Below are 23519 nucleotides of genomic sequence, written 5' to 3'. Positions count from 1 at the left end.
AACATGAGGAAAAAAAAGAAGTCCTGCCGAATCCCACATGTTCGCCCATTTTCTCTGAGACACGCAAAACCTTGAGCGCCATCGATCGTAAACAAAAAGTCAATCTACGACTTTTGCAAATTTTCTCAAACATATTTTAAATACAAACTGTATCCATGAGCAGCAACCACACCCACTGCAAGCCCGTCCAAACTCAATACCAGTGTGTCATGTTTGCCGCAGAATAAAATAAAAGAAAAAAGGTAGACATCAACAGAATCAACAGAAGGGTAACGATCTCCTGTCTGGGTTTTTCTTGTACTAGCTACTATACTGTAATAACTTTAAAGCATATCTCATATATGTAGAAAAAGGTCCAACAGGTTAAGAGAACATACAGACACTGAAAAGAAGTAGGCAGAAGGTGATAAGGTTAAGCACTTACAGTAAAACCGAAGGGGCTCAACAACGAAGCAGGATTGAAGATGGCTTCTGTTAAAATACTCGAGGAGCAATATCTCTTGACGGTTCACGCCAAGCCGTAAAACTGATACCCGACATCGTACTTCAAGCTGTCGCTCTGATTTAAATGGGTGATTTTAGCTCTATAACCACATAAAAGTGAGTATTAATGTGTGGAGCCCCCAAAAGAGTGTTTGAAACACAGCTTTTGATTTGTGAAAATGTGAATCTCTTCGTTCATGGCTTTTTCTCCATCCAAACCCTCACAACCACAGCTATAACATGTCAAACCCACACAAAAGGGAAATGAAACTAATTGTAGGTTTAGAGCTCCTAAAGCTGCTTTAACATGAGCAAACAAAAATAAAATCAAAAAACAGTGAATTGCACCCTTTTTGTGTTTTCACAAATGCTACAATTTGTGTGTCTTGTATCAGTTAGGTGACTTTAAACGGTCTAACAATGGAGACTTGGTGGAAAGGAAAAATCCGATAACATTACTGACTTTGACGACATGACTATAGATATAAAGCGAACTTCAGCCTTTTAGAAAACAATGATTACGGGATCCCATCCTTTCTTTGGCAGCACTGTGAGGGTGGCACACTCCAGTCATACACGTAGGACAGACGCAGCTTGACTTCCTCCTTGCAGAGCTTGCCATCGCGCTGCAGAGTCTGATGTTTTTCCAACATGTCCTCCAAGCTCTGCTTATGCGTCACCAGGTATTTGTTGTTGCAGCCACGTGATTTGTACTCTGTGTCAAAGCGTGGGTCATGTGTCCGCCGGATGTCTACCGGTGCCAGCCACGCACCCAACGACACGTCCTCGCTCTGCCACGTCTTGAAGTATCTTGCATTAAGACGCACATAATGCACCAGATCGGCCGAGAGCACGTAGCCGCCGCCCAGCGCGTAGGGGAGGTAGTAATCGCACAGCTCCCACGAGCTTTCGCGCCACTTCCCCGCCGATTTCACCCGGCCTCTGCCCGAGAAGAAGCCCCAGTACAACCGGTTGGGCTCCTTCCCCTTCAGCTCCTCTTTGAGGAGGTCCAAGCGAGCGAATGTGTCGTCATCTGCTTTCAGGACAAACGTGAACTCCACGTTCTGGTCCAGCCAGGTGTACATGTGCAGCAGTTTGAGGGTCAGGTTCTCGTAAGAGTCTCGCAGGTCGGGCAGTAAGAGTAAGTCCTTGTGCCGCCCTTGCTCCGTGTTAAGATTCTGAAGGTCCTCACTGGAAAGGCCCTGTGTTCCTACTACAAACATGGCCAGAACATCAGAGTCCCGCTTGGCAAGCCAGGTGCTGCGGATAATACTACGTCGCTCCGTGTACTTCGGTCCTGTTGTGATGAGGACCACGAGAAATGCTGACAAGTCTTTGGATGCGGAGGGAGGATTCTGTTGCGCTGGGCGGGACTGAAAACCGATGGCTTGGGGGGCTCTGCCAGGAGGATCGGGGTGACCCTGTTTTAGGGTTTCTGATGTGCATTTTGCTAAGAAGACCAGAACTACAGCAAAGCTGCAAACTGTGCCAATGACCAGCGCTGTCTTGTGGCGGCACACCAGACGAAACAGATTCATGATGCGGACTCTGGGGTGAAAAAACAAAAGAGGCAAAATATATCAGCTTTATCATCACGAATTATAACGGTCAAACATAAATATGAACAAGTATAGTTAAAGGGGAATGAGCAAAGAGCTTTTGCGTCTTTCTGTTTTCACGTAGATGCTTTAGCAAAGTAACCTCAGCTCTTTCACTCACCCATGATTCTGCAGCACCAACTGGTTTCTAAGCTTAGTAGCTTAACAGTACACACACACACACACAAATGCAGTAACCAGTTATGAACTGAATTGAAGAGAATTTGTTAGTTACCTTAGCAAATGAAAGCGTGTGCCTGTGGTGTGAACGGTACAGCTGGAGCGGACCACTGATAGCAGCTTTGCAGAGCTAGCGTTAGCTACCGAGACCAGACCATCTGCGCACTTTGTAAGCTCACTGCGCGGTATGCAAACGCAGAAAGACAGCTCATATTGGAAGGAAGGATGGAAACTTGGTCTTTTCACTGGGTCAGTCTGGGTTACAATAAGCAGCCTCTGTCATTCACCGTTCAGAGATCCGCACACAAGGTATCAATGCAATCACTGTCTACCTCCAAGTAGTGTCACTTACGGGTCTTCGTGACGCAGGGGAAACGGAAGTGAACCTCCGCCCCCCAAAATAGAGGTTTTAAAATGGCGAAAAGATAGGTTTATATTGACAAAGATTTCATTTAATTTTTATTCTTAAAAATGAGCATAAGCAAATAGACAAACACCACAACTCAATGTTGCAGTTTTTTTTTGCCAAAAACGGATAAAACACAATGATTACAGTAATATAAAACAACACAAAAAAGAACAACAAAAAAAATAGCTGCGAGATCTAATTTTGCCACTTGTGATAATAAAGAAAAAATCTAAAATTAAAGCAGACTGAAGAAAATTGAGTGCTGTGAACAGCTGTAAACTAGAGCATGCGCAGTAGTCATTCTCCAGCTTGGAGCCCAGACCGGATGTTGTTATGTTTACTTCAAAATATAAGCATGCAAGTCCTTTGGCAAATTAAAGATAATCACAAACCTCAAATACTAAGGCTGTCATTATTGGGTCTGTGTGAGGTAGAGCTCGGGAGGATACCAGGAGCTATCAGTGATGGGTGACCTGACCACTCAGTTATTAACCACTGAACAATGCAGCTTTAAAAGACTGCTGCTAGTTGTTCCTTCATCTACACTGCTGTGAAAAGTATTTCATGTTTATACGTACACTATTCAGACCATATATATATATATATTGTATTAGACAAAGATTACCCGAGTACATACAAAATACAGTTTTGAATGATAATTTCAAAGGAAAAAGGTTGTCCAAACCCTGTGTGAAAACGTAATTACCCCCTAAACTTAATAACTGTTTGTGTCACCCTTCGCAGCAAGAACTGCAGTCATGAGTCTGTGATAACCAGCAATAAGTCTTTCACATCACTGTGGAGGAATTTTCTCCCACGCTTCTTTGCAGAAGTGTTTTAATTCAGCCACATTGGAGGGTTTGAGCATGAACGGCCTGTTTAAGGTCATGTCAAAACATCTCAAAAGGATTTATGTGAGGGCTTTAACTAGGCCATGCCATTTTTGCCCAGTCTCTTTCTTATTGTTGAATCATGAACTCTGGCCTTAACTGAGACAAGTGAGGTCTGCACTAAGCTATTTAAATAAAAATCTATCATCGGCAGTCATCTTATCATAAGTTGATCAGTCTTTCGACAATGCCTTTATTAGCTCTCGTGTGGTTTTTATTATTTCTTTGTAATTAATTATGGATTTTTCTTGAATTATACTTTTTTTTTCCAGTTATTGTTCCTTTAGTTAGCCTAATTTTCATTTACTTTGAAAGTTTCAACCGGAAGCTGGTTTTCATCGCCGGCATGATACCGACTGTGCTAATGTCCATCAGTTCCTGGAAATAATGGCTTCGTCTTAGTGAAATACTACAATGTTGTGTGTGGTTATGCATAGCAGTCAAAGAGTTCGGCATGTGTGATCATGTAAGCCCGTCTGTTGCTGGAGAGCTTTGTAGCGTTACTCATCTGGACAGTACGGTAGATAACTGACGTTACTGTTGGTCAAGGACAGAGACAGACAGATCATGAGGGTTTGGAGGACCAGCCGACAGTCTGGGAAATGTGCAGCTTTTCTCGCCATCTTTATGCTAATTTTGAGCGCAGAGCTGGTGAAAACAGCCTCTGAATATGACCCCTATTACACCCTGGGTGTCAGCAGGAGTGCCAGTCAAGCCGAAATCAAAAGGGCATACAAGAGGCTTGCCAGAGAATGGTGAGTGACTGACAACCGGGCCCCTAATGTCAGCCCATCATATCTTAGCTGACAGTCAGCATTTCACATTTGGCATGAACTGCTGTTAGTATTTGCTTAACCCATCACTGTGTAGGCCTGTTTCAGAACCTTAAATGTAACCCTCTTTGAATCTGCTGGTAATCCGTAATGTCACCCTTTTGTAGGCACCCAGATAAAAATAAGGACCCTAATGCTGAGGACATGTTCATCAGGATTTCTAAGTCTTACGAGGTGGGTGAAAAGGGATCATTAGGCATTTTAACATGGTTCATTTAATTCACTTTCACTTTCTTTATCATAGTCTCGTCCCCATATTGCAGACATTACTGTCAGAGCCTTATCGTTTCCCGTTTCCTGTTTTGCACACAGATTCTATCTAATGAGGAGCGAAGGTCCAACTTTGACCGGTTTGGGCAGAAGGATGAAAACCAGCACTTTGGCCAGTCACAGCATCATGGTTTCCGCAGCTTTCACAGCAGCTTTTACTTTGATGAGTCCTTTTTCCATTTCCCCAGGTACCCTCTGCTGTCAGTGTAATCTGGGCTCCTCTTTGTGTTTGCAAACCAAACAAAAATATATATATAAGCAGATTCCTTACATACATCACACATCAGTTCATACACTGAATACATCAATTTTGCCTTTTACACATATTTAGACTTGATCCTGTTATTCTTGTTCTTTCTTTTTTTGGAGAAGCTTCTCTGTCTCATGAACACTAATTCAACCCAAGCAAACAAATGAAAGTTACAGTTGCAGTTTACACTCAAGCTGTGTACTGTTAGCATCTTTGAGGTTAGATCTTAAAACACTTCATGTTTTTCCCTGCTTTTCTCCAGGAACAGAGACTTTTCAGACAGCAAGTACATGCTTCGCCTTGCACAGTTTAACAACGAAGTCCTTCCAGACAGCCACAAGAGGCCATACCTAATAAAAGTGACCTCAGAGTGGTGCTTTGCATGCATCCATATCGAGCCAGTGTGGAAGGAGACCGTGCAGGAGCTGGAGCCTTTAGGTAAGGATATCAGTGTGTCCTAACACCATCTGGGGATAAAGGCATTAGCTCACAAGATTAATGTCTGCACAACTGCCCATTAGGGCAACAGTGTTGAGATGCTTTACTGAGAGCCTTGCACTTCTTTAATTATTCATTATGGTTTATTTGTTGTTCTTGGTTTCTTGAAGCAAAGAGTGAAACAAGAGAACTCAACTCTATATAATGATTGTGAATAGCTGAGAGTTTGGCTTATTAGAAGCACAGTTAGTCTGTATCAGCCGTCTTGCTGTTTATGCAACCCTCTTGCACCGAGCTGATGTCACCTGTGAGAACAACTGGGATTTACATAGAATTTCACAAGGTGGATGTTACAACTGTTTAACAAAAGTCTCTTGCTTTGCTTCAAGATTCAAGGCCTTTATTGTCACTATGCAAACATAACAAAATTACAGCGATACTAATCTCCCGTGGCACGTAACATTTAGATGGTGACAGAAATAAAAAAGAAAACAAGTAAAATGTAAGAAGTACAAATGATTAAAAATTCTGCACTAACAAAGCTAAAAAGAACAGCAAGAGTGAGGGCGCGTTAGCAGTTTTATAGTACTGGACAGAGTGCAAAATGATTACGCAAGTTCTAAAATGTTGATAAAATAAGTCATGTACCCATATAAATATGTCTATCTGAAGGATGAAAACATGACTGTACGTGAGATACAGAAGAAGCATAGCTCTGAAGGTGCCTGCCTCATGGGGCGAGCATAATAAATAGCGTCTAAGGTGTGTGGAGGGTCCTTTATTTGTCTGTCAAACAGCTGTTGTGACTCACCTACAACTGCTGAGGTTTTGCCATCCCAAGAAATCCCAGCTTCAGAAACCTGAAGTTGGGGACTATCTCCATGGCTTCTTTCATTAATGTATAGATTTTTTTGAGGTGCATGTGTGGTTTATTTTGTAGCCCAGATGTCTACAATGATCTCTTTGGTCTTTGTGTTCACACACCATAATATTATAATTTGAACCTTTTCCCTGTGTGCGTCATTTAGGAGGCTACTCGTGATTGTATTATTTGCAAACTTAACAGTGGTGCTTGAGTCTGGACGGGTTCGGTAATTAGTGTAGCTTCTGATGCTAAAGCGGTATTAAGTACTGTGCTGTTCAGGTCATTTTATGACTTAAACTAGGGAAATAGTAGTTCTTCTTAGAGGCTTTAAGAGTCTCTTATTCCTGAGCTTCACAGTAGTTGTTTAGTGAAAGTGAAAATCAATCTTAACTCTTTACCTCGTAAAGACGACATTTAAAATCCTCTCCGGTGTATATAAGTAAAGATCATTGGAATATTTGTTCCAAGACTAGCCCCAGTAAGCTGTATAGACCTCCTTCGCTAAACCTCTTATGCACACACAGTCATTTTTTTTCTGGAAGCAGGCCGAAATATGACAGAAACCTGAAACTCAGTTCAGAAAAGAGAAACGAGGGTTAGCACTACCAGGTGTCCAAGGGGAAAGAGCTGAAATAAGATTTACTCACATCACTTGCATCCTTTATTATTATAAACAGATTTAGCCATAGATATATTTGAATACAGAGCAATTTGCCATCAGCTTGTTGTAAGTGAAAAAAAAAAGGTTTCATTCAATGACATTAACTCACCATGTAAAATTATTGGATGATAACAAATCTGCCAATACTGTTTAGGATTTATTTATTTATTTTTAACTTGCTGAGGCAGAGGATTTGTTTTACTCTAGTATGCCAGGTCCAACTGTAATCTGTTGTTATTTTTACTCCAGGTGTAGGCATCGGTATTGTAGACCTGGGCTTTGATCGGGCTTTGGCCAAGCAGCTGGGAGCTTACCGTGCTCCCTCCATCATCGGGGTGGTGAACGGAAAAGTGACCTTCTTCCATCAGGCAGTGGTGCGGGAGTTCCTGCGACAGTTTGTTGAAGATTTGCTGCCCCAGAAACTGGTGATGAAGGTAACTAAAACTGACACAATTGTGCTGCTACTGCATGTGTGTGCCATCATCAGTTTTTCTTCTGTGTTTATAGATTAGTCATCATGGCTAATAAAGTTGCAGGAAGTATATTTTTCAGCTAATTTCTGTTGTTTTTGTAGATCACTGACGATAACTACATGGCATTTCTTGAAAACTGGCATGTGGAAAATAAACCCAGAGTTCTGTTGTTTGATCAGGTCCCCATTGTTCCCCTGCTCTACAAGGTAGGAGAAGAACACATCCAGCTCCAAGCAAATAGATCACTCATTACAGAATGAGTTGTTCAGCCTGCCTCATCCCCTGCTTATAAAAAACAAAAATGCATGACGGCACATAAATAGACTCCCAACAGCAAGTGCAGAGGTCTCTGTTTTTGCAGCTCTTCCACTTAAAATTGTTCCTTTTTCCAAATAGATTAATTTTATATTTATATACCGCACAGAATTTTATCTAATTTATTTTCACCTTAGATGGTTAACAATCAAAAACTAATACAAAAGCAGCATCATTTTTGTCTTGAGCACCCTTTCAGGCTCTAATCTTTCCATTCGACCCCACAGTTGACAGCATTCGCCTTCAGAGATTATGTGCGTTTCGGCTTTGTGGACCAGAGTGGCACAAGCAGCACCAGGCTCCTGCTGCAGTTCAACATAAACACATATGCTCCCACCATGCTGCTCTTTAAGGAAGACACGGTGAAGCCTGTTGACATCATCCAGGTACACCAGGAATATGCTGCAGCTTAAAGCCGGTTCCTTATGGTAATCGATTTAAACTTTACATAGAAGGATCTTTGTTTTTTATCAGGCCAGAGGGATGAAGCGACAGATGATGAACGAGTTTGTCTCAAACAACAAGTTCCTGCAGGTGCCACGACTGGTCAGCCAGCAGCTTTTTGATGAGCTATGTCCTGTCAAGCAGTTCCACCGGCGGAGGAAGTAAGACATTTTGTGAACAGATTAGTAGTCAATAGTCCTGCACTTATGATCCTACTTAGATTGACCTCTTGTAAACTTAGCCAAGACTGTTAGAAGAAAAATAATTTTTTTTATAACTGTAAGAAGCAGAATAGTTGGACAGTTGTCATGATGGTAATGCAAAGGTTGTGTAGCTACATTTGACTGCGGTGGCTGGGGAGCTGATTGTGAGTGGGTTGCAGGTACTGTGTGCTGCTGATCACAGGCGATGACCCAGCCTATCTCGCAGCCAATAAGGCCTTCCTGGACTTCGCCTCAGCCAACAGCAAAGATGTGCTACGGTTTGCATATGTCTACCAGCGTCAGCAGCAGCCTCTCTGCCGGGCATTGCTCCAAAATCAGGGAGCACACTCTGCTCAGGTCAGTGGTCAAAACACACACAGTCCATACTTTACAAAAGCAATCCCCAAAGTCAAGAGTTCTGCAGCCCGCTTAAAAACCAGAAAATCTTTTTTAGTGGCTGTTATTACTGCGGCCCACCCCGGCCAACGCTTTGGGAATCACTGCTTTGTAACAATCATCACTTTTCTGTCTGTTATTGCTACAAAAAAAACAAAACCTCAAGGACATCCTGCACTTTTTGGCAAACCACCTTCATATACCCAGAACAACTTGCAATGGAAGATCTCTCTGATACGATGTGTCACATTACCGATATGTGCAGACTAAAGATGGTGCAGCGCCTCAAATTACAGTCACAGTGCTCCTAAACACTGACAGGTGGTGATTCTCGAGAGGCGGAGCCAGACTGGTAAAGTCCTGTACCGCTCCGTGAGCGGTGGCTGGAATGGCAGCGAGGAAGACAAGTACCACCTTCATGAACAGCTGGAGCTCCTTCAGAAGGACCCCACCTATCTGACTTCAGACGCCACCTTACCAGAACTCAACAACGAGATGGCCCCCGTAAGTGCCAGCGTAGATGCTTTAGTCGAGAGCCTGCCAGGCTGGGTCTGCATGGGCATTCACACATTCATCTGAGGGTGAACTTCATTGAATTATATTTTTGCATTAATGTCCTTATTTTTCCCTTACCAGATTTTTATCATTCGGTGGATGAATGCTGCTTATGATTACATGCTTCAAATATACGATGACCTTCTCTACTCAAATTGGTAAGACAATACTGATCCAGGGAATCTGCTGAGTTCACTGTAAGAAAGAGACAGTCAAACAATGTTTGTTTTTCCTGATATTTTTGAAATGATTAAGTAAGTGAATCATTCTGTATCAGAATGAATATGAACGTTGAGGTGGCTCTGTATGTTCTTACGTTCTGTCTTTAATTACAGCTGTAACGCTGCTCCTCTAAAGTGTATCAACATGTAGAGACAAAATTAGCTGAAATGAAAAGTTTGCGCTGTGCATTGTATTTTTTTTCCTGTATGTTTCAATCCAAACTCCTTTTTTTACTTCATTTTTTTCCTGCAAGGCGAGAGATGATGCCTATTCTGTCCTTGATCTTCTCAGCTCTCTTCATTGTTTTTGGCACCGTCATCATCCAGGCGTTCAGGTGAGGTAGACCCTGTTGGCAGACATGCACACTGAAACTTGACTGGTTGGCAGGTGCTTGCAGATGTTGAGCTGAGTCAAACTCTGGGAAAATATCATGATCTCAAAAGACTGATGATTTTCTTTCTTTGGTATATTTTCAGTGAGCCGGGTGAGAGCAAACCCCAAAAACCAAAACCAAAGCCAAAGGAGCAAACACGAACTGAGGATGATGCATCGAGCAGAGCAAGTACCTTCAGGTAATGTAATGACAAGTATAAGAGCCACTCTCATACCTTCCATGAGCGACTCTAATTGGAAATAATGCTTTTGAAAGCATATTTTGAAATTTTGTAGGTTTTTATCTAGCAGGCAGGATCATGGATGATTCCATGTGACCTAATAGAATAATGTTTGTGCGTTAATAGTTTCTCAGTCCAATACACCAAAAACCTTTGTCAAAAGAGAGTGCAGGTATGGGTCATTTTTGTTAGATACTTTTTTTATGCTTGAAGGATTCTTAGGTCACTTTGAAGTGGTGTAAAAAAACAAAAAAACAAACAAACAAGGAGAAACATGAAACTGCACTAAAAAGGATTGCAAAAGAAGGCAGTGTGCAAAGAAAAACTTTGAAAGACCTCCGAGAAAGCCTGGAGAGCTACTGCTCAAGACTAACTTTGAAACTCACAAAAACATTTGGCTCTTTGGAAGCAAAATATAAAGAAATGAATAATGACTCAAAACCTTTGCACTGTACTGTATATGGACATGAACTACAAAAGCATATTTCATTAGTTTTTCCTCTTTGGTTTGTGTAGCCGTCCTCCAAAAAAGGACTTTGTGGAGGTGACAGAGCTAACAGGCATTACATACACCAGCAACCTTGTCAAGCTGAGGCCTGGCCACATCAATGTCCTGCTGGTGCTCACCAATTCTTCCAAGAGTGCTTTGCTCCGGAAATTTGCCAAGGAGATTTTCTCTTTCTCTGGGTAAGTGTGGAGGTTTTACTTTTCATGAGTCTAAAGTGGTATCTGCTATACTATTGATCTGGCCTGCTAATATCCTCCAATGGCTATCCTAAATCCTAAATCTCTTTGCTGCCTATCTGCAGGTCTGAGACCCTCCACTTCTCCTTCCTCAACGCCGATAAGCATCGCCACTGGATGCCATCACTCCTTCGCTTGGATCGTGATGGTGCGCAGAGCCAGAGCCATTCAGATGACGAGGAGGAGTCTTCCAACTACATGGGCTATGTCCTGGCCCTGAATGGCCACAAGAAATATTTCTGCCTCTTTAGACCCGTGTTCACAGGGGACGATGGCAGCGATTCATCTTCTGATACCTCATTCTCCTCAGACAGCAGGAGGAAGTCCCGTTCCAAGTCAAGGTCTAGCTCACACTCCCGGTCGCGATCCCGTTCCAGGGAGGATGGATCCAGCTCCAGGAGAGGCTCCAGCAGGGCCACTAGCATAGAAGTCCACCATAAGCTTGACAGGCTGGGACTGTGGATGGAGAGGCTAATGGAAGGGACCCTGCCCAGGATACGTGTCCCAGCATGGCCCACGCTTTTTGACGACACTGCAGAGGGCTGAAGCTGAATTAAGAAAATTAGTTTTCAGGTTTGTTTGTTGTTGTTTTTTTTTTAAAAGCTCTATTTTGCAGATGTAGTTTGCCACTGAACTGTTGAAACCCAGTGTTTTACAACAGCAGAATGCGCGTTCTTAATTGTTTTGTTAACGTGTTTACATCCACACAATGCATTACGGCTCAGACGTTAGCTCTAGCTAGCTGTGAGTGCAAAAATGTTTATCTACATTCATGAGGTTAAACTCATGCAGCATGGGAGATGTGCGTTTATTTCTGTCTGCTCAAGGACTTTAAAACCACATTGAACCTCTGAACTTTCCATCCACTGTTAACACCTCCCTAGAGTTTGATCTTTTAACGTTATGTCCCACTGATGGAAAAATCTGACACTTCAGAGGCTTTCTTTGGGAGCAGGCTAATGATGGCATGCAAACTGAAATTGTTGCACTGTTACAGATGATTTGTCTCTGTGGGATTGCAGGATCCTTCAATTGAATTTGATTTTGTACTTTAGTTTGCTATTCATAGCTGACATCGCTTTCAGACAAACAGAACTTACACAGCCTCAGAACACCCAATAACAGGGTGAAATGCATATTGATTAACCTGCTTGAGGCTGATTTACCTGTTTTGTTTGTTACCTCCAATCAACAGGAACAATAAATCAAACCGTATATTTGTCCATTTTAATACTTGGCCCTTTAACCACAGCAGATGTTAATGCATGGAATAAGTAGACCTAAAATCACATCATAAAACTCACCCTTGTCTCTGTAATAGAATAATTTGCTGCTCAACAAATAATAATTGTATTCTTCTATGTCTTTTGGAAGTCATTCTAACTGTATAAAATGAAGTGTAACTAAATTCCTTTTTAAAACGGTTTATTTATTAAAGTGTGCAAATATGTTTGACCTTGATATCTCTGTTGTTTGTGCTTCTTTTAACCGACACACATTGTTTATGTATCTACACAGTACTCATCATATACAAGCGGGCAAATGGTTGACTAACTGAGTCAGATGCATTGTTTCCACAGTATATTTTTAGCATCACTTGGTATTTAGAGTACACTTAAATATTTGACATTGTTTACATTTCAACAAATAATACAAGAACAAATATTGACCATAAATATAACTTCTGCTACATTACATCAATGCATGATCAGCATGTGCTTGAAGTACACTGCGTGTCACGGACACTCGTGTGTTTTCGTACTAGAAGACTGGCTCAGTTGTTATTAGGAATGTAAGACACTTTCTTCTTGGTCAGGTCTTCGGGGCCAAAGGAAACTGGCAGAAGCTCTTCCACAGTCATCTTCATATACGAGCCATCAGGCTTTGACAAGTATACATCCCAGTTTGATCCAAACTGTAAACGGGGAAAGCAAAGGGCTGGAGTCTTACAGGATAGTCAAGTGTTTCACACTGAAATGTTTGTTTAATGACAAACTAGCACCTTCTAATGTGTTACACAGGCCACAAACAGGATAAATATTGGCTAGAGTGACGTGTGAGCTTGTCACTGTGTACTGTATACAATCACTGACTGGAGATTAAAGGTCCCCTTTAAACAAATCTGCTCCAAACCAAAATGAGCAGAGTTAATACCTCTCTCATGAACTGCCTGCAGCCTCCACATGGGGAAATGAACTGGTCACTCATGTCACTGAGGAAAGGAGAAGAAGAGTTTTGAATTGGCAAATAGTTGTTTACTTATATGAAATGTAGAAAGAAAAACTCATGGCTTCTATTTAATATTAGGATTCACGGCAGAATTTCACATACTTAGTTATAGTATCACTTCTCCAGCTTTTTCAAGATTTGTGACTGCTAAGGAGAAGTATCCTACAGCCTTAACTCTTCCCTAACAAACAATATACAGACAAAAAAAAGTCTTAACCTGGTTTAAGAAATAACATTGGTAGTCTGTCTGTGTTTCTTAAGGTTTAGCGACGTGCACAAAGACATGCAATGTGGAGTGAGTCATAGTCTCAGACTTTGCAACAGCAGGAAGGATGCCTGCATCTGTGGAAATGGAGAACTTTCCAGATTACTGTGTGTGTGTTAATTATACGTGCTCCTTACCTGGCAATTGCAATGGCCTTGAAACGTCGGTGCCCTTCTGACACTGCCTTTGCAATAACGTTCCTCTCAGCACACATTCCCAGATTGTAACAGGCATTCTCCACATTACAACCTGCCGAAGACACAAGAATAGAAAGGGATTGTTTTTGGCAACATGAGCAATAAACGGGGTTCTTCACATGGTAAAAAACATTCACAGCTAGGGTTGCCAACCGTCCCTTAAAATACGGAATCGTCCCGTATTTAGAAACAAAAGTACACGTCCCGTATTGAGCTAATAAGGGACGCACTTTGTCCCGTAATACAGTGAGAATCAAAAGTAGTCTATAAATGTTTATGGAATTAACGCTTTGTTGGAAAACATAATTCCCAGCCCCTCTCCTGCTTTGTGACCAATGAGCTGACAGCACACTTATGACAATTCGAGTATGACAATTCAGATTACCGCTCATCTCATTGGTCGAGGAAAGGTCGCTTACGGAGAAAATACCGGAAGACAACAGATGACCACAACAAGAAGCATGGCCAACAGGGAAACAAACGCCGACACTGCGGTGCAAGTCTCGGACGACAGTACACCTAAAGCTGGGCAAACACTGTGCGATTTTCAGTCACGTTATTCAGCTCCTGCTCAAACTGCACGATTGACTCACAGGGGTTAGACGTTCATAGGTCACGATGCAGGGTCTCACACTATACCGCCCGATGCTCTGATGCGACCTGAGTGCTCACACTGTGCCTCCATAACATGAAGGTTATAACAGAAAATCTGTCGCTCGCTCTCTCTGTCTTTCACTCACACAGACACACCACCACCATCAACTTTGCTAAATTGCTAATGAAAAACATGATCAGGCAGCTGTGATTGAGCAGCAGTGTCGATCCAACTATTTTCACGGTTGTTGTGGTCGTGATAATTTTGTGATGCCACATCGAAAAGGCTCGGATGAGCTTTCCAAAGTTCTACAAGTTGTGCCTCCATCACTTGTGTCCAGATCACACGCTGCACTGCCGTGCTGCTCCGTCTTTTTCACCGACGTTTACGTGTTTGCGCGTGAGCAGTGTGAGCGGCTCACGAGCGATTGATGATCGGGAGCTGCTCGAGGTGTTAATCGCTTCTCGTTACCCCACGTATACTACACGATGCACGATGAAGGCCAAAATCGGGCCGATCACCAAATCGGTCGCACGACTCAAAAATCGGCTCAAAATGGGCCAAAAATCGCACAGTGTAAGCCCAGCATTAGAGCAGCAATGTTTGTTCGCTCAGAGAAAGAAAAATAGGCTGCAAAAGTACTGGGAGGAATGGGAAAAGGGAAACACCTGGCTGGGAAAATACACCATAACACCTTTAAAGCGCACTGCACTGTGTGCCGGCGCACTTTTTCCATAGGCATGCTTCTAGTGGTGGGCACATGAAGAACATGAGGGGCGTGAAAGCTCGGGGAACCCTTAACCAATTTCTTGTCCACCAGGCCACGGCAGAAGCAGATATGGTATGTAAACACTGGTTTGTTGTTTAAACCCTCTGGTTAAGGTTAATATGGGCATGTGCAGTGAATATCAGCGCTATGTGGCCAGAAGTGTGATAATATAACTTATTTTGTGTAATAAACAACTGCAAGGATAGATGATTACAACAAATAGATCACTAATACATAAAAGTAATACATAGATGAATAATGATGATGAGTTATGATGCGTAATCATGGGAACAAGTGGGTTTACAAACCTGATTAGCTTTAGAAAAGCTGAAATAATACCTCAACTGAAGCCAGTTGTACTAAATGCACTAAATGTGCACAGTTACAAGAATGATTTTGTTCTATTGTTTTCTATTAATTTATATAATTTTAAGTTAAGCAGGACAGAGTTCTTTTAAAGAAAGATTTACTTATATCCTCAAAAGCTAAGCATGACAGGCTTCTGTTTAAGAAAGAGACCTGTTTTACTGTGTTAATGTTGTCATTTTGAGCTAAAAATAAACGGCTAAATGATCATTTGTTTCCCATATGGTCATATCACAAAGAATATGCATCTACTTAAATCAAATTCAAGTCAAATGGTTAAAAAATAATTTCACACACAAAAAAAAGAGCTACCACACTGGGAAGGGTGAAGACAACTGGGTTGCCCGGCCCTGGCCACGAGGTGTCCCTTATTTATTTTTCAGGGAGTTGGCAACCCTATTCACAGCTGTTTACCAGCCTTTTACCCTCCCCAGACATTCCCACTGAGGGACACTTGCCAAGGTTTGTACAGTCCAGTGACACTGACCAGACTTTTGTGTCTTTGCTTTACTGTAGACAGTGGTCTGACATCCCTCTCGGTGCACACTGTGCCGTTGAAGCAAGTGATAACCGAAGGGCTCCCTTAGCTCCCGGGAACGCTAAGATGTGTTCCTTCTCAGAAATGTGATTTAACTCAGTCATGTGGAATTATAAAAAGCTGAGGATGTAGAGCCACACGATAAATAATAAACCTTTATCTGAGCTTTCCGCACCAAGTCCAGACATTTGAACTGTCAGGTAATCATTAACACAGCGGATCAAGACAACTCAGAACAAACTAATGTGTAATTTCTTGTGCATTTCATTTGGATAAAACAAAAACAAAGGTAAGAGCTGGGAGGTTTTGTCATTTCTCACTCGTGTGTGGAGATCTTGCACCATAAAGAAGCAAGAATTGACTTGACTCAGATACAAACAGCATAATAATTTAGCTCACGTCTTCCCGTCTTTCACTATATACTTTTCAGGGTACAATTATGCTAAAAGTTACTTTTGTGTTTTGGTGCAACAGCATTCATTCAGTAAATAGTAGCCAATAACTTGCTTTTGTGTTCACCCCAAACCTAAAACCATTACCTTAAAGCTTCATATGATATACATGCATCTACTAAACAACAAGTTTCACATGAGACTTACCTGTATGCACACTGTTGTCAAGGGTGAGCAGCGCAGCCCCGACTCTGAATTTGCTGTAAGGACAGTAGGTTTGCTCCTTCGCCTCGTGGGAGAGCTGAATCAGTTTTGCAACTGTCTCTTTGGAAACATGTTTAATGTCACGATCCTCAATATGCATCACCTCACTGTTGGACTGGGTTCCTGCCATGATTACGGTTGTATTTTCTAAGATTTCTTTTAAAGTTGGTGTGTGAGCCTGTTGCAGCTCAGCTTTAAATGTGAATGGGACCGAGGGAAAGGGGAGAGGGCACAAGCAGCCAATCACTCACCAGAATGTCAGCATGTTGTCATAAAGAAAGGGAGGTGTTGTCCCTTTGTGACTTTTGTGCAGATGTGACATGAAACCGGGGTTTGGGCAAGACTCTGACTTAAGTGTGACTCACCTGCCTGACCGGATTCTGAGGAAGTTTCGTAGTGAGTTTTAGTTTTAGTTTTAGTTTAATGACCGAAAAAAACACAGGTTATTCTCAGAAAATGTTTATTTAAGGTCCATATGTTTATAGTCAGTGGACAATAGAAGGTTTCAAGGAGCAAAAACAATTCCTGAAACAGACGTTATCCAAAATCTATGACAATGTTTTCATTTCTGTATAACACTGTAATATAACTGTAACATAAAAAAGTGTTTTTAGCAGAATGAATTGTAAAACCTGGTTCAGTTTGTATCATAACGGTGATATTCAGTCAGTGGGAATAAAAGTCAGTCAGGTGTAGGTTCCAGGTAATTTAGCTTTAACAAATATATCTGTGATTATATAAAAACAATTATATAAAAGATAAACATAGCATTTTTGGTCCTTCAGGAGCCATTCAAGTTTGTTTCTTTTTCTTCTTCTTTTTTTTAATCAAGGTAGAATTTTCTGTTAGCTAGTGGTAAGGATTGTTATTAGCTGTTCTCAATAACCTGATTCATCCATCCAATGTAGTTTCTGACCTTGGTGTAGACACCAGGGTAGTATGAAATCGCACAGCCAATGCCCCAAGATACAATGCCTTCAAATTTACCGTTACAAATAAGAGGTCCTCCAGAATCACCCTGAAAAAGGAAAAGAAAAAAAAAAAGATTTCAGGGTGTTTGTTACCTGATAGGACAAATTTTATTTGTTTATTTTTAAAGGAAATACAAAATATGCAAAGTCCAGCAACCATTAGAAGTGATATTGCTTTTGTTAGTGGGACATTGTTGCTGCTGTTTGGCAATTTAAAGTTTACCGCATTACTCCATTAAAAAGCAAAAACAAATGCAAAGTCATCAGTGTAAAATAGACAAACTGAAGTGTCCATTTCCAAGTCTTGTATCATTCTTTTGTATTTAATTTTTGTATTTACATATGTTACCTGACAGGAGTCTCTCCCGCCACTCCTAGAGCCAGCACAGATCATGTTGTCTGTGATCCTGAAGGGGTAGTAATTCCAGCAGCTGGTGAACAATTCCACCTCCACTGACCTCAGTTCGGGGGATAAACTCTGGCTGTACATCCAGGTAACACCCCAACCACTAACTGTGCAAAGATTCAGGTTTTTCAGTGGCAGAGAGTTAGGGTCTGGCAACGAGGCTGGCTCGACCATGTCATTGATGATAGCTGGACGGTCCAGCTGACCCACAAAAAACAAATCCTTCTGTCAGTCAACATTGTCTACATAGCATACATAATATAACGTTCAGTCTATCATTTAACAGTGTCATATTTAGCCATAAAAGCTAGTTTTCTTCTGCAGTCCCTGCCAGGTTGAGAGAATGATTCAGAAAAAGATGCAAAAGCATGTTAACACAATTATTATAAAATCACAGTTAGTGAAAACTTCAGATTATGACAACACATTTTATTAGCTAATAACTACTGTTTTATAGATTTGGAGACAGAGGGTATAGTGGGTATAGAATCCCAACAATGTTAGATACTAAAATGAACTTTGTGGAAACGTTTACTGAAACTCGGTAAAACTTAAAGGAATCATAGTGCGAGGTACAGTAATGTGAAAAGGAAAGAGTTCTCTGGTAAAAACTGAGTACACCCTCACTGCTTCCATAGCAATTAAGAGGATAAGTTGCAGGCATGTCTGGAGCATTACATTTTAGACTCTCTAGGCCTCAGTGAGCATGTTAAATGTTAAAGTTCATGACAAACAAGCTATACTTGTTTATACCCAACCCAAGTCATACATATGACTTAAGTTTGCAAAATAGACTCTGAGGAAACAACAAGACTTCCTGCAACAATGAAGATGTTTGGCCATAATTTCACAGCACCACGTGTTGCAAAAATCAAAGACAGCACAACGACCATGAACTCCTCTGTATAGCAAAGTATTCTAGAGTCACTGGCTTATGTACCAGGACAATGATCCCAAGGGCAGTAACATATACAACAGAGTGGCTGAAAATGAAAAGAATCGATTGGCCAGTCAAAGTTCAGACCTTAGCCTGACTGAAATGTTATGGCAAGACCTTAAGAGAGCTGTGCAGAGGGAATGCCCACAAAGTTCAACGAACTGAAGCAAAGTGGCAAAGTTAAAACATATGGTTTAATGACTATTATGGGTTTTGTTGCCACATAATAGTTTATGCCGTTTGACACACTTGCATACTCAATCATCCAGGTAAGGAAATCCCACAAAGTAGATTCTGTTCTGTAGGATTTTCAGTGAGAGAAACGTTTCGTCACGTATCCAAGTGACTTCTTCAGTCTCAGCTGACTGCAGGTTTCCCCAAACTTATAAACAGTACATTCCTATAATTATCGAAACTAGCACAACAGGCTGTGAGGTCAGTTTCATGATCATTAATATGCAAATTGTCATGACCATTGATAAATGTCCATGGATACTATTCACAGAGAGTTGAGGAATGACAGCACTCACAGCGTTGCCAGGCTGCAGGAGATTTGGGGTGGGTGACCTAAACAAATATTTTAATAGGTTTGATCAACCACCCACACCTCCCCCAGCATAGTCCCCCCTGCTGCAATCTCCCTCATCTTCAGTGACTGCCTGTCTTTCATCTCACACCTCCCAGCCATCACACTCACCCCAGGCTTCTGTGGACTCCAACATACACCACCCCTCCCCCAAAATCCACTCTATCTATCTCAGCACTTCAAATGAGGAACGAGCTTCGCAAGATCAAGGTGCGGAAGGCTGCAGGTCCAGATGGCATCAGCTCCAGGGTCCGGAGGTGCTGTGCAGATGAACTGTGTGGCATCCTAGGTTATCTGTTCAACCTGAGCCTGTTGCTGGGCAAAGTACCACAGCTGTGGAAGACCTCCTGTGTGGTACCGGTACCAAAGAACTCCCATCCCAACGACCTCAGCAGCTATAGGCCAGTAGCCCTGACATCACATCTGATGAAGACCCTCGAGAGGTTGTCTCTAAACCATCTGCGCCCCCTGGTGAGGTCTTCATTGGATCCGCTGCAGTTTGCTTACCAGCCTGGCATTGGGGTGGAGGATGCCATCATCTACCTCCTGCACCGAGCTCTGACTCACCTGGAGAAGCCTGGAAGCACTGTGAGGATCATGTTCTTTGATTTCTCCAGTGCTTTCAACACCATCCAGACACGACTTCTGAGGGACAAGCTGGAGCTATCAGGAGTGGACCACCACATGTCCCAGTGGATACTGGACTACCTCACAGAACGCCACAGTATGTGAGGACACAGGGCTGTGTCTCTGATACACTGGTCTGCAGTACGGGGGCCCCACAGGGAACTGTGCTGGCACCATTCCTCTTCACCCTCTACACTGCAGACTTCTCCATCAACTCCCCAAGCTGCCACCTACAGAAGTTCTCTGACGACTCTGCCATAGTCGGCCTCATCATAGGTGAGGACGACTCAGAGTACAGACAGTGAACTCTGGACTGGTGTCAGCAGAACCACCTGCTGATCAATGCCGGGAAAACCAAGCAGTTGGTGGTGGACTTCCGGAGACGCAGACCCACCACACTGACACCGGTGAACATCCAGGGAGTGGACATCGAGATAGTGGACTCGTATAGGTACCTGGGTGTTCACCTGAATAATAAACTGGACTTGAGCCACAACACTGATGCTCTTTACAGGAAGGGTCAGAGCAGACTCTACCTGCTCAGGCGGCTCAGGTCATTTGGAGTCCAGGGAGCGCTTTTAAAGACCTTTTATGACTCTGTGGTGGAATCCATCATTTTTTACAGTGTTGTATGCTGGAGCAGCAGTTTATCGACAGCTGAGAGAAAGAGGTTGGATAAACTCATCAGGAAGGCCAGCTCTGTTCTGGGATCCACCCTAGATCCAGTGCAGGTGGTGGGAGACAGGACTCTGGCCAAAATAACCTTTCTGATGGACAGAGTCTCCCACCCCATGCATGTAAATGTTGCTGAACTGCAGAGCTACTTCAGTGGCAGACTGCTGCATCCTAGATGCATGAAGGAGCGTTTCCGCAGGTCCTTCCTCCCTGCAGCTGTACAATCAAAACTGCTCCCAACAAACATAGATGTTTACATCAGCGCTGTAACTTGCACTAATCAACTGAACAACTACCACTGTTATAACTACTTTTCTCAGTTTATATGCACTAACTTATTGGAAGTTACATGTCTACTTTTTAATGCACGGGTACAATAGAAAATCTGTACTTTTCTAATTATTCTAAATATTCTTAACTATTTAAACATCTTTAAGCATCCTGCTCTGTTTGCACACTACAACCTGGGTGTGCCACTTATCTGTACCTCCCATCCCAAGGTAAATGTCTAGAAACAGTAACAATAAATCATGAGGTCTTAGTCATGGCTGTCCCTTACCTTAAGCAGCATGATATCATTGTCAAGCATCCAGTAGCTGTACTGTGAGTTTTTAACGATCAAGGAGACGTTGAATATCTGCTCCAATCCATTCCACTGGGTGAGACTGTGCTGACTCAGGACCACTTTAATCGTGTGACTCCTACAAGAGGGGAAGACATGAATAATTGTTCAGCTGATCAAAGACACACAAAAGTTGTCCAAATATTTAAAAAGGAATAAATGTATTAATAATTATAATGATAGCACAAAACATTGATGTGCTCTGTATTAACATATGAATGCAAGGTTTTGATCAGTGTCTGTGCTCCTGATGTACAGCTGCAGTAACTTACGCCCTCCAGCAGTGGGCAGCAGACACCACCCATTGCGGGTGGATGAGGGTGCCTCCACAGAAATGGGAGTTGCTGTACAAGAGGGAGGCTTGATATTTGATGGTGTAAGGGTTTACCAGTGTACCCCCAATTATTCTGTTCCCATATGCACCTAAGATACACAGAGACAAAGGATTATGTCAAAATTTTCTATACATATAGGGGTATTTTCTTTGCAGTGACCCTCCATGTTCACAGACAGTGGCTTTCTCCAGTGTCCATGAGCAAAATCAGACCTGTTTCAATGCAGTGCTGTCAGACTGCCTGACAATTGTGGCCATTTAATATGGATTTTGCATTGTTTTTGTATTTTTTTAATCATATAATGTACTGTAAGTATTTTTATGTTGAGAAGACATTAAACCTAAATTGTAGTCGTTTACTTGTACAGTTTTTCACAGAAAGGTGAACTCCTTTGCATCTTTAATTCTGAAAGGCTCAGCCTCTCAGAATTAAAGATGTTTATACCGCTCATATTACTGAATAATTCAAATTGTTGTACAGTATCCCACTGCCTCTTTTGTTTTTAATCTTTAATTGCAACTACCTTAGCTTTTGTTGCTGGCATCGAATGATAATTCTCAGTTTCAGCATCTAGAAGATGGTCTTTGAATCGTATACTTTGAAATTTCCTTCCCACATTTCCCACTGAGCTTTTATTTGAATTTTGCAAAACATCCAACTTTTTGGAAACCAGATTATACCTGAAGTCAGATATTGCGTAACTGTGTAGTCAGTGTCATCGACTCACCTGTTAGTTTAGCAACAAACAGGAAGGCCATTAAGAGGTGGCAGGACTGAGCCGGGTTCATCATAGTAACTGGTGCAAGAAGAAAAAATAAGCATCAATGGTCAGTATCACAGATCACAAATACATGAAGATGTTTTGTAGAGTGGAAAAAACAGACATTTTAATCTCATACGCTGTCAATTATAATCTGCACAGACTAATGAGGTAAAATCATCAGTTTGATTGAAAAATTCTGGTATTATTTTGCACAAAACCAAAATCCCTAAATAGGAAACTCATGTGACGTGTGCGATCATTTGTAACCAAACACAACAAGGTTGCAAGATGGTTTCACAAACATAATGACCAAATCAGTCCACGCACAGGCAGACATTAGAAACATGCCAACGCATATAAACGCAATTTGTTGTAAGTTCCTAAAATTGTAAGTGTATCCACTCCACACGCACACACACACGAATTAAAAAAAATACCAGAGCTAATAAATTATATGTATCAATACATCAAATAAAGTTGTTCACACAGGCTGCATTAGCACTCTTACTACCAGCATCATTTACTAACTATTCATCACATCTTAGAACTTTTATCTCAGAGTTTTGTGATCTATGTAGCATAGTAGTGACAGTATCAATACACAAAATCGCTACACAAACACACAACACACACGTACAAAAAGCTGCCAAGGTACTCAAAACCTCACAAAGGGAAATCTAGTCTCAACACATGTCGTCTGTGGCAATATGAACTCCTGCAAAGTTAGAATTTTATGAATACAATGGTGCGGTGAAGTTATGGGCATTAACACAGAAGTCATTCATAAAGTTTGTCCAAGTTCTACATTTAAATGGAGTCATTTGAACTTTTAATTAAAAATAAAGAAAATCCAGATTAAGCTTTACTTTCTTATTACACAATCAGCTGGTACACTGCCATTAATTCCACACCCGCGCTGCTAATGAGCAATACTATATAAGCAAGGCTTCCTCACCTTATTGGGAGTCGAGTATAAATCCGCACAGCCTGGGACACACGCTCTAACACAATCCTCTCACACCGAGACAAGTCTGAGGGCCTCTTTTATATTGTGTTCATACCTGTCACTCTCATTATTCCCCTCCATGATACACCATTTATCTAAATGTCTCTCTCTCACACACAGAAAGGAGAGTCTG

At 41.8% G+C, this 23519-nt stretch overlaps 4 protein-coding genes across 4 annotated transcripts; 1 reads left to right on the top strand and 3 right to left on the bottom strand.

Annotated features, from left to right (window-relative positions):
• Positions 1 to 143: 143 nt before the first annotated feature.
• Positions 144 to 2578, bottom strand: b3galt6 (UDP-Gal:betaGal beta 1,3-galactosyltransferase polypeptide 6). Its single transcript, XM_085353962.1, has 2 exons — positions 2317 to 2578; positions 144 to 2031 (listed from the first exon to the last, which is right to left on the bottom strand). Exon 2 carries the CDS (start codon positions 2019 to 2021, stop codon positions 1002 to 1004), a length of 1020 nt encoding a protein of 339 aa, XP_085210088.1. The 5' UTR covers positions 2022 to 2031; positions 2317 to 2578; the 3' UTR covers positions 144 to 1001.
• Positions 2579 to 3916: 1338 nt separating this feature from the next.
• Positions 3917 to 12171, top strand: LOC146631873 (dnaJ homolog subfamily C member 16-like). Its single transcript, XM_085353167.1, has 15 exons — positions 3917 to 4315; positions 4501 to 4567; positions 4706 to 4851; positions 5176 to 5351; positions 7127 to 7311; positions 7452 to 7556; positions 7893 to 8051; positions 8140 to 8270; positions 8492 to 8669; positions 9030 to 9212; positions 9345 to 9421; positions 9739 to 9819; positions 9962 to 10057; positions 10616 to 10786; positions 10909 to 12171. The coding sequence occupies exons 1-15, from the start codon at positions 4128 to 4130 to the stop codon at positions 11387 to 11389; spliced, it is 2424 nt and encodes an 807-aa protein (XP_085209293.1). The 5' UTR covers positions 3917 to 4127; the 3' UTR covers positions 11390 to 12171.
• Positions 12172 to 12259: 88 nt separating this feature from the next.
• On the bottom strand, positions 12260 to 16648 carry LOC146631872 (cytidine deaminase-like). The gene is made up of 4 exons (XM_085353168.1): positions 16402 to 16648; positions 13475 to 13586; positions 12998 to 13055; positions 12260 to 12758 (listed from the first exon to the last, which is right to left on the bottom strand). The coding sequence occupies exons 1-4, from the start codon at positions 16586 to 16588 to the stop codon at positions 12618 to 12620; spliced, it is 498 nt and encodes a 165-aa protein (XP_085209294.1). The 5' UTR covers positions 16589 to 16648; the 3' UTR covers positions 12260 to 12617.
• Positions 16649 to 17326: 678 nt separating this feature from the next.
• On the bottom strand, positions 17327 to 22408 carry LOC146631871 (trypsin-like). The gene is made up of 5 exons (XM_085353961.1): positions 22345 to 22408; positions 21555 to 21705; positions 21220 to 21361; positions 17779 to 18036; positions 17327 to 17476 (listed from the first exon to the last, which is right to left on the bottom strand). The coding sequence occupies exons 1-5, from the start codon at positions 22406 to 22408 to the stop codon at positions 17327 to 17329; spliced, it is 765 nt and encodes a 254-aa protein (XP_085210087.1).
• Between the last annotated feature and the right edge of the window lie 1111 nt (positions 22409 to 23519).

The sequence above is a fragment of the Diplotaxodon limnothrissa genome, linkage group LG5 (genome assembly GCF_057381915.1).
Source record: "Diplotaxodon limnothrissa isolate DT_005_m linkage group LG5, D_limnothrissa_male_GT1.1, whole genome shotgun sequence".
In the NCBI taxonomy this organism is placed as follows: domain Eukaryota; kingdom Metazoa; phylum Chordata; class Actinopteri; order Cichliformes; family Cichlidae; genus Diplotaxodon; species Diplotaxodon limnothrissa.
Note: the sequence above shows the minus strand (reverse complement) of the source record. Positions and strands in the feature narration are given on the sequence as shown.

Coding starts and splice junctions, on each gene's coding strand:
- b3galt6 (XM_085353962.1), bottom strand. CDS start 2,021: ATGAATCTGTTTCGTCTGGTGTGCCGCCACAAGACAGCGCTGGTCATT.
- LOC146631873 (XM_085353167.1), top strand. CDS start 4,128: ATGAGGGTTTGGAGGACCAGCCGACAGTCTGGGAAATGTGCAGCTTTT. Junction 5,352..7,126: donor GCAGGAGCTGGAGCCTTTAG/GTAAGGATATCA, acceptor TTTTTACTCCAG/GTGTAGGCATCGGTATTGTA. Junction 7,312..7,451: donor CCCAGAAACTGGTGATGAAG/GTAACTAAAACT, acceptor TTGTTTTTGTAG/ATCACTGACGATAACTACAT.
- LOC146631872 (XM_085353168.1), bottom strand. CDS start 16,588: ATGGCAGGAACCCAGTCCAACAGTGAGGTGATGCATATTGAGGATCGT. Junction 13,056..13,474: donor AAGGCCATTGCAATTGCCAG/GTAAGGAGCACG, acceptor TCCTTTCCTCAG/TGACATGAGTGACCAGTTCA. Junction 12,759..12,997: donor GCAGGCAGTTCATGAGAGAG/GTATTAACTCTG, acceptor CCCCGTTTACAG/TTTGGATCAAACTGGGATGT.
- LOC146631871 (XM_085353961.1), bottom strand. CDS start 22,408: ATGATGAACCCGGCTCAGTCCTGCCACCTCTTAATGGCCTTCCTGTTT. Junction 21,706..22,344: donor GTTTGTTGCTAAACTAACAG/GTGAGTCGATGA, acceptor TGTGTATCTTAG/GTGCATATGGGAACAGAATA. Junction 17,477..17,778: donor GCGGGAGAGACTCCTGTCAG/GTAACATATGTA, acceptor TTCCTTTTTCAG/GGTGATTCTGGAGGACCTCT.